The sequence below is a fragment of the Narcine bancroftii genome, chromosome 2 (assembly GCF_036971445.1).
Source record: "Narcine bancroftii isolate sNarBan1 chromosome 2, sNarBan1.hap1, whole genome shotgun sequence".
Taxonomy (NCBI): domain Eukaryota; kingdom Metazoa; phylum Chordata; class Chondrichthyes; order Torpediniformes; family Narcinidae; genus Narcine; species Narcine bancroftii.
Genome location: NC_091470.1, coordinates 245,650,569 through 245,663,893, shown reverse-complemented (window position 1 = coordinate 245,663,893; position 13,325 = coordinate 245,650,569). Strand labels below are relative to the sequence as shown.

Sequence of the window (13,325 nt, the reverse complement as noted above, 5' to 3'; positions counted from 1 at the left end):
GGGGATCTTCTTCACATAATGGGAGTGTGGAACAAGCTATCAGCTGAAGTGGTGAATGTGGGCACAATTTTAATATTTAAGAAGAATGTGGATAGGAACATAGATGTGAGGGGTATGGACTGAGTGCAAGTCAGTGGGATTAGGCAGAAAAATAGTTCAGCACAGACTAGAAGGGCCAATGGGCTTGTTTCTGTGCTGTAATGTTCTATGGTTCCAACAATGAAGCAATATAGAATTCGAAACAACTCCAACTGAGGCTTCATCTCCATAATGGTAAACAAAACAATACTGAATTCATGTACAATGTTTCAATTCTTTTAAACTGAAAGAAATTACTAAAAAATATTGGTGTGTCCAATTCAGCAACATACCAAGCCGTATTAAGAGCTTTTAGTTCAGGCAATCAAAACAAGTAGAACACCGTACCTTAGAAACCTGCGCACACCGACACAAAGTGACAACATCCAAAAAGGAAAATATTCTATAAAAACAAAACAAAATACAAAAGTTTCAGGCAACAGTTGGATCTGGGAAAGAAACACTTTTCAAATTGAAATGTTACTTATCCTAATAAAAAGGCTGTTGCAGAATAATGAAAAATCAAGTTTCCAACATTCACACTTCAATTTTTTTTGCCGTATGAATGCATATATTGTTAAACATTTAAGGTTCATTACCTTATAAAAATGTATCTTATAAAAATACATAAATACACAATAAATAAGCTCACAATTTAACACCTTTTCATAATGCTCAAACTGTGAATTGGATTTTAGAATTAAAAAATAAGTACAACATTAAATATTTCAGGTTCAATACAGTTTTAGAGATAGATCCTCTTTGATCAGAATACTGTGTGATTAGATGTGGAGAGTTAAAGAACATACACCATATCTGTGTAGCTTCATGGGTCACATTTTCCCTCTCCTTCCCAACCACAATGACTGCCAGCTTGCTCAAAAGGACAAGATTTGTTATCCTTTAGATTCTTATCTATCTACCCCATTGTTGATAAAGAATTTAATCTTGCATACATTTATACATACAAGATTGATGATTATGACACATCCTATGCATAGACTATAACAGGGGTGGCCAAACTTGCTTAACATAAGAGCCGCATACCATAAACATCAGATGTTTGAGAGCCGTAGCAATCATGCGATCACAAGCCACACCCACTAACACTATCCTCTTTCAGGTGGCCATAATACCCGAATGTAAAGCCACCTAAAATACCCAAATGTGGCTGTCGGGAGGTGACATGAAAGCGGAGAACCTGTCCCCAAGGTGTATTTACTCAACCCACCTCGGTGAGGTATATTCTCCACTTCCAAGTGCTTCCCCTCGGCACCTGAAAGCAGCAGCCTGAAAGTGGCTAGCAGCTTTCAGGTGCCTAGCAGGGGGCGGGCTGATGACTATCAGCCGGCAACCAAACTCCCCGCGCCTAACAGCCCCTCCCCGCTGCCCAGCGACCCATCTCCCTGCTGCCTGACAGCCCCCCGGCGCAGGACATCAGGGCTGGGGCAGTCAGCGCGGGACTAGGGCGGCCGGCGCGGGAGGTTGCCCACCCCGGTACTGTTTTGTTGGGGAAAGTATTTTCCAATCCTTGTCTTGCAAATCATCCATTTGCAAAATGCTGATACACTGCAGACAGTGAAGAAGCGCTGTTTCAAAGGGAGCAATTGTACAAAAGATTTTTTTTCTAATCAAGTCTACACACCAAACGTTGTTATTCTCTCTTGCCCCTTTGCCACTTTCAGGTGCTCAGACACAGATAATATGTCTGTAGAGCCCCTTTCAGGTGGTTTCCGGAGCCTTGTGGGTGAAGACCTTTCAGGTGGTCATGCTGAAAGCGCTGTTCTGCCACCTGAAAGGTCTGCAGCAGGGAGAGGTGCCATGGAGCAAACACCGGCTCCTGGTGCTGGGGGGCCGGTGCGGGATGTCGTGGCAGGGGAGGGATGCGCCAGCCGCTCCAACCCTGTCGTCCCACGCCGGCCCGCCCCTGCCCTGACTTACTGTTAAAGGGCAGAGGGTTAATGCGAGAAGGGTAAAGTTTAAAGGAAATTTGCTAAACTTTTTGTTTATACAGAGTGGTGGGTGCCTGCAACGCACCACGAGGGGAGAGGGTGAAGCTGATAAAACAGTGACAGTCAAAAAGCAGGTACACGGAACAGGGACTTCAGGTCACATGCAAGCAGATGTGATAGTTTAGTCTGGCATCAGAGTCAGTGCGATCCATGGGTTGAAGGGCCAGTTCCTTTCTATATTTTTATGTTTATCCCCAACGAATCATGAGTCGTGCCTGGTGTGGTATGTGTGCAATTTGGATGTTCTACCTGCAGAAGTGTTGTTCCCTCAGGTGCTCTGGCTTCCTCCTATGTCCCAAATGCTAAATGCCCGATGGGTTGATTGGCCTCAGTAAGCTGCCCCTAATGGTGACTCGGGGTGAGAGGGGGACACTATTAGGCAAAGCGGCTAACAGTTTTCAGGTGTCTAGTTGTCAGTTGACAGTCAGCTGGCGACCCATTGACACCTACCCTCCCCACTGCCAACACCTACCTAAGGTATTGCTGCGAACCACACATTACATGTCAAAGAGTCGTATGTGGCTCGCAAGCCGCATTTGGCTTGCGAGCCGCAGTTTGGCCACCCCTGGACTATAATTTAGTACAAAACAAACTTTTAAAATTGCTCAAAGCATATTAGCATCCACCTTTTAGAATATTTTGAAATAATTCAGTATGTCAAGAGTAATAATAGAAGCAAATACAACAGTAGCATTTAAGAAGGTTCTTGGTAAACACACTATGCAAGGAATAGAGGAGGAATATGTACATATGCAGGCAAAAACGTTAATGCAAATTGGACATCATGTTTAATGCAATCATGCAGGCTGAAAGGCCTACTGATGTGCTATTCTGTGTTCTAGTTGTTGAAAAGAACACAAAGGAGATTCACCAGGATGCTTCCTTGATTGGAGAGCTTTAGCTCTGGGTAGAAATTAGATAGGCTACCCTTACTTTTCTTAGAGTTAAGGAAGAGGAGTAACCTGACAGAAGCATACAATCAGCGCTGGATTAAGCTAGTGATAGGCCTGTACCAATGTTACAAAGGGGCCCTAAATTTTAAAAATACATATAAATATTAAAACACAAATCTCTTACTTGCTTAGTAAAGTATTTTTTTCCATTTGCTATACACCTGACAATCTGTAGCTGTACTATAAGGTCATCTACTTTACATCATCTGCTGCGTGCATTAAATACAAAACCTTTAATTCTGTATTTGTTACTTTTCTTGACTCTGTGACCCTGCTGCATTGCAACTCATCACCGTGGCTGTAATTTTGCCCTATCTGCCTGACTTTTCATACCAACTCACCTCACCTCCCAGGCCAGTGGCTGACCAGCCGGCAGCAGCACTTTGCATGGGGTGTGGGGGGTGAGAAACAGCGAGATTGCAGCAGCGTTACGTTTCATGGAGTTCATCCGCATTCCATCCCCGCTCCATTTTACTCAGGAAGCCACTGCTCACACAGATGGCAAGAAGTACTGCTAACCCTTCTGTCAGAGCTGCTGCAAACCCCATCTCCAACAATAGCAAGTGACAAAATTAGTCTGAAATTCACTGCCTTTGAGAATAGTGGAGGCATGATCAATTGTGACCATCAACAGGAAATTGAATAAATATTTGCAAGGGACAGAAGTAGTGCCATATAAAGTAGGCTGCTGAGTTTCTCCAGTATTGTGTTCTGACTTGTAAAACTTTGTTGGAGCAACATGCAGAGTAGATCCACTGGCCATTTGTGCTATAACACTCAGGAATGAATCTGCTTTCAGTAATGGAGTAAAACACAAAAGTAAGAATACAATGCTGGAGAAACTCAGCAGGTCAAGCTGTGTACTTTATGTTGCAAAGATAGATCGATAGCTAACGTTTCAAGCTTGAGCCCTTCATCAAGGTATGATCAAGAGCTCAAGCCCGAAACGTTGGATATGTATCTTTCTCTTTGCTATATAAAGTACAATGTTTGACGTAAAACACAATGACACCTTGATTGAAGTAAAACATGTAAAAACCAGTCACAATGTGTACAGACTTCTGGTCTTTACACTGTTTAACCTGCCGAGTTTCCCCAGCATTGTATCCTTTCTGCCTTTAGTATTGTACATGTTCCACACAGAACCCTTTCTTGTTTGTGTGCAACTCTACACCACAGCATTAATCTCGGATGAAAGACTAATATTCAGAATCCATTCCCCATGTTGAGCTGCCTTGAACCTTGCAAGTTAGATGGAGTTTGAGACTCAGTGGCACTTCACACTTGTCTTACATCAACTTCAGACTAATTACATTTCAGAATTGATGCTTCACTTTGAACTATCTGATTAAACTTTCCTTTCAACCTCCACGTGTTGTTCTGGGTGACAAATAGAGTTGTTGAGAAGCAGATTTCCCTGAGGGCAAGTACTGTTCATTTACTTCATGGAGATAATTGACATTAATAGTTCTAGTGCAAAAACAAAATGCCCCTCGATCATAAAAACTTAAGAAGAATTGCAGATAAGGCTTATTATCACAATTGCAATGTGCAACGATGTGGAGACATACAATAAAGGCTTGCAAACATTTAGCGCGGGCCCGTTGAAAATGCTGGGCCTGTAGCATATGCTACTTTTGCTATTAGGCTAATCCGGCACTGTATACAATGAGAGGCATAAATGGGGTAGTCAATTTTTTTCCAGTACTTGGGGTACAAAAAAAGCAAGGTAGAGGCTTAAGATGAATGAGGAGTTTTAAAGATCTGAGAACTGTTTTTTTTAAATAAAGTGATTGAATTCTAGAATGTGCTGCCACAAGAGGTGATGGGATTAGATTCAATCACTGAGAGTCATTTAAAGTAGCACTTAAATAAAGTACAGAAGGATAACAAGCCTAATGTGGACAATTGGGGTTCATGTCAATGGGCAAAAGATCAGCACAGACAAAATGAGCTAAAGAGCCCATTTCTATGGTACCCTCCAATCTCATTAAATAATCTTCCTTGATCTATATTTTCCCAATGATGGAAACAGCTCGACATATCCTGTCATACACCTCAGGTATCTCACACATTTTAATTAGATTGGAAGAGGCATAGGCTCATTATTTACCTGACATTTTGGCTGCAGATGCCTGGAGATGACCTGAGGTCCATCAGCCTCTTCCCATAGGTCGCATGTGCGAGACTGGCACCACTTACAGAGACATCGTGTGACAGCACATGCGCGGTTGGTTCGGCAGTGGTGGGTTCAGCCAGGGCCGGCATATCTATCAGTGCACATGCACCATGGACTGGGTCGACACGTGTGCTTGGCTCAGTCCCAGCAGTGAACAGCTACGATAATATAGTGTAGTGATGCATGTCCTCTTGAGTCAGCAGTACAGTGATTGGAGCCAGGGCCAAGGCACCACACAAAGGACCATGCGTAGGAGTTATTCGCACTCTTAAAATGAATTTCACCAGCACCCACCAGCTATTGGAAACTAGGAGGGTGAGTTAGGGGTTCACAATTTCTGTTTCACTATGCAACAGTAATTTTTAAGTTACTAGTTAAATAGAACGTCATAGGGACATTTAGTAAAGAAAGTTACTTGTTGAAGATAAATTAGTATTTTACAGATGTTAGGGTCCTGATGGAATTGACTATATCTTTGTTAGCAACAGATGAGGTACGAGATGCGCAGAGGAAAACAAATGGCATCCTTTTTTCAACAAGGGTAGCAGGTATAGACCACATGACTATAGAGCTATGGTAGAGAAATGACTGGATATATTCTAAAGGACAGGATTTATTTAAATTTGGAAAGGCAGAGATTGATCAAATATACTTTGCATGGCTCTGGTGTGGGAAATCCCAATTTGATGGTTTATTTTGAAGAGATAGCAAAGGATAACTATAGGATGTTGTCAACACAAACTTCAGTAAGACTTTTGACAAGGTCCACATGCAAGATGGGTCCAAATGATTAGTGCCCATGGGATCCAAGGCAAGCTGGTAAATTGCATCCAAAATTGACTTCATGATTGGAGGCAGATGGAAATTTGCTTTTCTTATTTGTAGTCTGTGACAAGTGGTGGGCCACAAGAACAGTCCTGGGGCCCTTATTGCTAGTGATATACATGAACGACTTGAATGTGAAGGAAGGAAATTAGATTATTAGGCCTGCAGGTGACACAAAAATGAGGATTTAAGTTAGTGAGGAGGATCACTATAGCATGGCATCAATCACAATGAAAAATTGGGTAAAGTAATGGCATGAGGAATGTAATCGGGAAGTACAGTGATGCATTGTAAAATGTCAAATAAGAATAGGATGCACACAGTAAATAGTGAGGCCCTAATGAAGTGCTGATGAGAAGAGAGGGACTTTGGGATAAAAGTGGCAGCACAATTGGAGAACAGTGAAGGCAGCATATTAGATGCTTGCTTTCATTAGTCATGATACAAAAATATTGAGGTTGGGATTGCATTAAAACCACATAATTATGTATAGTTCCAGGTGCACACTGTATACACTAGCAAGGGTGCAGACAAGCTTCACAAGATTTTGCTCAGACGAAAGCATTTCAGTGGTAAAGGACAAATTGGATCAGTGTAGCGGGGTGTTAGATGACAGATATATACAAAATTAAGAGGGAGAATAACAGATATTAATTTCCCATGGTGTAGGTGTCTAAACAGGCCGCAACAGAAACTTGGCAAGAGGCTAATGAATCAATAGACATCTGAGGGAGATTACATAAACTCAACCCTATGAGTATATGGTATCTTCAACATACTGCTTTAGGTGATGGAGAAGACAGGTACTCTGACATTGAAGGAGCACCTAGGTATACACTTCATGCCTCTCTGCCTTGGTAATTAAAGATCAAATTCACGCAAATATGACAAGCTGAAATGTCCCATTTCTGGGGCTCCTCTACTTAACCCATTTACCTGTATTTATAATGGTCAGTATAGACATAGTGAATGTAAAGACCCCATTTTGCAGTCTGACTGCCTTCCTCACCCTTGCTTTGCCCAAAAGTTGAGATTTGGACACAATAGGGGGATTGGTGGATAGTGAGGTAGATTTTCTTGGATTACAGAAGGATTTGGTTTGTTTGGGAGAGTGGGCTGAAAGATGGCAGATGGAATTCAATGTAGACAAGTGTGAGGTGTTGCATTTCAGTAAAAATAACAATAATAGGACATATTAAGGGGAGGGTATTGAGCCACGCAGAGGAGCAAAGGGACCTGGGGGTTATGGTAGAGTTCACTGAAGGTAGACAAGGTGGTTAAGAAGGCATATGGTATGCTGGCCTTCATAAATCTTAGTATAGACTATAGGAGCTGGAAGGTGATGCTGCAGTTGTTTAAGGCATTGGTGAGGTCAGGTTTGGAGTACTGTGCTCAGTTCTGGTCTCCAAATTAAAGAAAGGATATAGATAAGGTGGAGAGGGTGCAGAGAAGGTTTACAAGGATGTTGCCTGGCTTACAGGATTTGGATTACAGGGAGAGATTAAGGAGACTGGGACTTTATTCATTGGAACGGAGGCGACTGAGAGGGGACTTGATAGAGGTATTTAAAATTATGAAAGGAATAGTAGACTGGACATAAACAGACTCTTTCCCCTGAGGGCAGGGGAGGTTGGAATAAGAGGCCATGAGTTAAGGGTAAGGGGTCAACAGTTTAGGAGAAATATTAGAGGTGGTTTTTTCACTCAGCGAGTAGTGGCAGAATAGAATGATCTTCCGAATGAGATAGTTGCGCCAGGGTCCCTTCTGTCACTTAAGAGAAGGTTGGATGTGTACATGGAGGTGAGGGGGTTGGAGAGTTATTGGCAGAGAGCGGGAGGTTTGAGCTAGTGGAGTTGTTCTAGTGAACCGGTGCGAACTCAAAATGCCGATATGGCCTGCTTTCGCTCTGTAAATGGCCTGCATGGTGGGGATCCTTGAGGATAGAGGTTGCTTTCCTGAAACACCACCTCTTGTAGATGTCCTCGATGGAGTGGTCTGTTGCCTGTGACGTCAAAGGCTGAGTGAACAACCCTCTGGAGTTTTTCCTTGTCCTGAGCATTGGCACCTCTGTACCAGACAGTGATGCAACCAGCCAGAATGCTCTCTGTGGTACACCTGTAGAATTCTTTGAGAGTCTTCGGTGACATATCAAATTTCTTCAAATACTTCGTAAAGTATAGCCACTGGCAAGATTTTTTCGTGATTACATTGACAGAGGCTCCAGGACAGATCCTCAGAAATGTTGGCACCCAGAAATTTGAAGCTCTTGACCTTTTCCACTACTGAACCCTCAATGAGGACTGGATCGGGTTCTCCTGATTTCCTTCTGAAGTCCATAATCATCTCCTTGATTTTGCTAACATTGAGTGCAAGGCTGTTCGTATGACACCACTCATCAAACTGATCTCCCTCCTATGTAGACTTTGCGACTAGAGGGGTGAGCGCACTGGACTTTGTGTATACGAACATCCCCAATGCATATCAGGCAGAGCCTTTCCCCCACCTCAGTTACTCAGACCACATCTCTGTAATGCTAATCCCAGCATACAGACCGCTCATCAGATGCTCCAGACCAGCCACGAAGCAGGTACAGACCTAGCCAGCAAGGGCCATCTCTGCCCTTCAGGACTGCGTTGAGAGCACTGACTGGCACGTTTAAGGAGGCAGCAATTGACAGGGATCACATCAAGTTAGAGGAGTATACGATGTCAGTGATCAGCTACATTAGCAAGTGCGCCGATGATGTCACCTTCCCCAAGACCATTACTACTTGCCCCTACCAGAAGTCTTGGATGATTGCAGAGGTGTGTGGGCTGTTGAGAAACTGTGACTTGGCCTTCAGAGAAAGCGACAAGGCAGTCCTGGTCAATGCAAGAGCCAAGCTGTTCAAGGCCATCAGGGAGGCAAAGAGGGCTCATGCCTGGAGGAATCAGAGTCACTTCCAGGACAGCGGCAACACACAGTGCATGTGGGAGGACATCCATCCCATCACCAACCACAAAGCCCCACCAGCCACCTGTGCCAAGGTTGCCTCCCTCCCGGAAACTTTGAATGACTCCTATGCGCACTTTGAGGCAAAAATGTTGCAGAGGCGAGGAAGTCCACACCTCCTCCAGATGAGCAGACACTGTGTCTCATGCAGACTGAAGTGAGAAAAATGCTGCTCAAGGTCAACCCTCGTAAGGCTGCTGGACCAGATAACTTCAGTGGCAGAGTACTCAGAGGATAGCTGACGTCCTCACAGACATCTTTATCTCCCTGAGCAGCACTGTCGTACCAACATGCTTCAAGGTGGTCACTATCATCCTTGTTTTCAACCATCTCATTGTCCCATGCATCACCAATCTTGGTATCAACTTCAAACTTACTAATTATAGCACCTACATCCTCTTCCAGAATCAGAATTTATTGTCATGAACACATTACAAAATTTGCTGTTTTGCAGTAGCATCACAGTGAGAACATTTATATAAACCATCTTACAAAATAAGTAAAAATAGTGCAAGAAAAAAATAGGAAGGTAGTGTCTATGGTTCATTGTTCATTCAGGAATCTGATGATAGAGGGGAAGACGTTGACCTTGTGCTGCTGAGTGCATGTCTTCAGGCTCCTGTACCTTTTTCCCCCTCAGCAGTAGCAGAGTGAACAGGGCATGGCCTGGGTGGTGGGAGTCCTTGAGGATAGAAGCTTCTTTCTGAAGCCACTAAATCTTGTAGATGTCCTCAATGAGTGAAGACTGGTGCCAAATTAACAAACCTTTGCAGTTTTTTTTCTTGTCCTCAGCGTAGGATTGCAACGAGCCACAATGCTCTCCACAGTACACCTGTGGAAGTTTGAGTCTTCGTTGACAAACCGAATATTCTCAAACTCCAGATCATTCATATGCATGATGAACAATAAATGCAAGGGTTAAAATGTATTTCTTGCAAGCAAATTATGCTCTTTGGCTTCAAGAAGATTGTTTACATATTCTTTGAGAGTCTCCATAGTAACAGTCTTTGAGCCAAGGTCACAGCTGCTTTTTCAGCCATCTTATAGAGATTGCAAGTTAGTTTCTTTGTTCTATGAAATGATAATGAACTTTGAATGTTCTGACAACTTTTACTGACTATTTAACCTTCATCTAAGAAAGTTGAGTACCGCCAAACAAGGTTAAACAGCATGTAACAATGTATAGTAACTGATAATGTTTAATAAACTGTGGAAAACTCAACTTAAGTATGGATTTGTTTAAACAAGTCATAGACAACAACATTCCAATTCCTGCAAGCAATTATAAAGGAAAATAATCACTACAATTTAGAACCCAGCACTAATCTTTGTGGTTACTTCTCCATGAATTCCTATTACCAAACCAGTTTTTGATCTAATATGCTAGCTCACCCTGGATTCTACACTAACCTTATGGACTAGCCTACTATGCAAGACCTTGTCTATGTACAACTGTCCATGTTATTATGAGCTCCCATTTCATTAAGTCTGAATTCACTTTAAGGGCCAGTACCAGCTGCAACCATTCATAGCTCTGGAGAGACTTGGTGGCAACATCTAGTACAGACTATATCCAAAGTTGTGTCCCTGGATAAAGCAACAAGTGGTGAGAGAGTCGTGTGAGTGGGACACTGGAGGAAACAGCATTCATTATTGACCACCAGCCATCTCATGGAACACTGAGGTGGAGTGACTGTGTGAAATGAACAATTCAGCTGATTTTCCCTATTGGGGAATTATTGAACTTGTTATGAGCCCAAAGGACACCAAATCTCAGCAGCAATAGAAATTCACAAAGACAAATGGTTACTTAAACAAAAGTTGCTTTTAATTATTTTAACACAACCCCCTTCTAATTCTAAGTGCACATTTAAGAAGAATTTGGACAAGTACATGGACGCGAATGGTATGGAGGGCTATGGACTGGGTGCAGGTCAGTGGGACTAGGCAAAATAATAGTCTGGCATAGATTAAAAGGGCCAAAGGGGCCTATTTCTGTGTGGTAATATTCTATGTATGTAATGTGTATATAAGTTCAACAAAAGTTCTTTAATTCACTGTCCAATCTCATTTCTCACTCCTCCAAGTTCACCAGTATCAGGCAATTCTTATACTGTGCACAGAATTTAACATTTTTTTTTTGAAAACTTTATTTAAAATTTTATAACATGAATACAATAGAGAATTACATTTAAAGAAAAATTTAAAAAAATTAAAATGGTATGATTACAATATTACATCAGAAAACTACACAAAATAACCCCCCCCATTAATTGTAACACAATATTAGTAATCTAACTTAAAATTAGTCCAGCCCTCCCCCCCAAAATAAAGTGTGAAGAGTTAATAAAATTAACAATATTATATGGAAAAAAAATACCCACTTACAAAAAAAGAGATAAAACTTAATCTAAAAAAATTCTAACAACAAAAAAAATTATCAATACTAAAATATCACGCTTAAACATATATTTAAATCAAACTTAAATGCATATAATTAGCAAACGGAGTCCACTTTAACTTATAAAAAGACATCCTATCCTGAATTGAAAAAGATATCCTTTCCATAGTCAAACAAAATTTCATCTCCAAATACCACTTATCTAAAGTTAATATATTTTTATCTTTCCAAGTAAGTGCTATACATTTCTTAGCCACGACTAAAGCTAAATAGATAAAGGAAATCTGATAATCCTCTAAACCTAAATCAATTAATGATTGCATGTTCCCTAATAAAAAATATATCGGGATCTAATACAAGATGGATATTATATAAACTGTTAAAAATAGATTGAATACCTTTCCAAAATTGTTGCAATCGATCACAAAGCCAAACAGTATGCAAAAAAGTATTGGCCGCCTGATCACATCGAAAACAAGAATCCAACTTACTAAGACCAAATTTTTTTAATTTCTTCGGCGTTAAATATAGCTGATGAATAAAATTATAATTAATCATCGCTAATCTAGCGTTAATTAATTTCTGAATACTATTCTGACAAATTTCCATCCAAGCTTCTTCAGCTATTTTATGTCCTAAATCTTTTTCCCATTTCAACTTATCTTTATCCCAATCTTTTTTACTATCAATTTCTTGTAAAATACAATACAAATCAGATATATATCCCTTTTTTGGTATTGAAAGTACATATTCTTCAAAACTAGATTCAGGTAATAAAATCATATGTCGACCACATAACTGTTTTACAAAAGACCTTAATTGATAATATACAAATATACAATTTCCACTAATACCATATTTCCTTTGTAATTCATCAAAGGAACAAAAACAACCCTCAGAAAAACAATCAGATAAATTTTTTATTCCCTTCTTTTCCCATTGTTTCAAAGTGGCATTGGAGACCGTAAAAGGTACAAGTTGATTATTATATAATGGCAATCTTCCAGAATATATATTTTTAAGTCCCAATTTTTTAAGTTTACTTGTCCATAAATTCAATAAATGTTTCAATATTGGCGCATCGTAGGTTCGTAGTAAATTTTTATTCCATCGAAACAAAAACTCATGAGGAATTTTTTCTAAAATAACCGCCATTTCTATCTTTACCCAACTAGGTGGGTCGTCCATATTCATTAATGCTCTGTAATAATGCTGAAAATTCGGTAATCTTAAACCTCCAAATTGAAAATCCCACATCAATTTTCTCATTGCTACTCTCGGAAATTTTCCCTTCCATAAGAATTCTCTAATCGCTTTATATAAGCCTTAAAAAAATGTTTTTTTTTTAAAATAAGGAATTGATTGAAACAGATATTGTATTCTAGGAAAAATATTCATTTTTATGGTATTAATCCTCCCTAGTAAACCCAAAGGTAGATCCCTCCACCTAATCAAATCTAATCCTTTTTATTAAAGGAAGATAATTAATTGAGTATAATTCTTGAAATTTCGTATTAACATTAATTCCTAAATATTTAATTTGTGTAGTCCACTTCAAATTTGTAATATTTTTATACACTGAATAATCATCTTTACAAATTGGCAAAATTTCACTTTTAGCCCAATTTACTTTATAACCAGATAATTGGCTATAAATTTCTAAACATTCTTGAATTGCAGGTAAAGAAGTATCCGGATCCACCAAATATAATAAAACATCACCAGCAAATAAATCTTGTATTCCTCATTCAGAACTCTCATACCTTTAACACTTTCATTTTGACGTATTAATTGTGCTAAAGGTTCAATAACTATAGCAAATAAAGCAGATGACAACAGACATCCTTGTCTAGTAGATCTTGTCAAACTAAAAGATTCTGAAATTT

General features: G+C 40.2%; 1 protein-coding gene across 12 annotated transcripts in view; it reads right to left on the bottom strand.

The window, feature by feature from the left end:
* The window catches only part of fbxl2 (F-box and leucine-rich repeat protein 2), a 322,097-nt gene that overhangs the window by 237,725 nt on the left and 71,047 nt on the right, over positions 1-13,325 (bottom strand). For all 12 annotated transcript variants that reach the window (XR_011352113.1, XR_011352112.1, XR_011352110.1 and 9 more), the window contains one exon: positions 427-481. Coding sequence is in view for 7 of the 12 variants with exons in the window: in XM_069920739.1 (XP_069776840.1) it covers positions 427-481 (55 nt within the window). In the remaining 5 variants the exon portion in view is untranslated. The remainder of the gene's footprint in view (positions 1-426; positions 482-13,325) is intronic.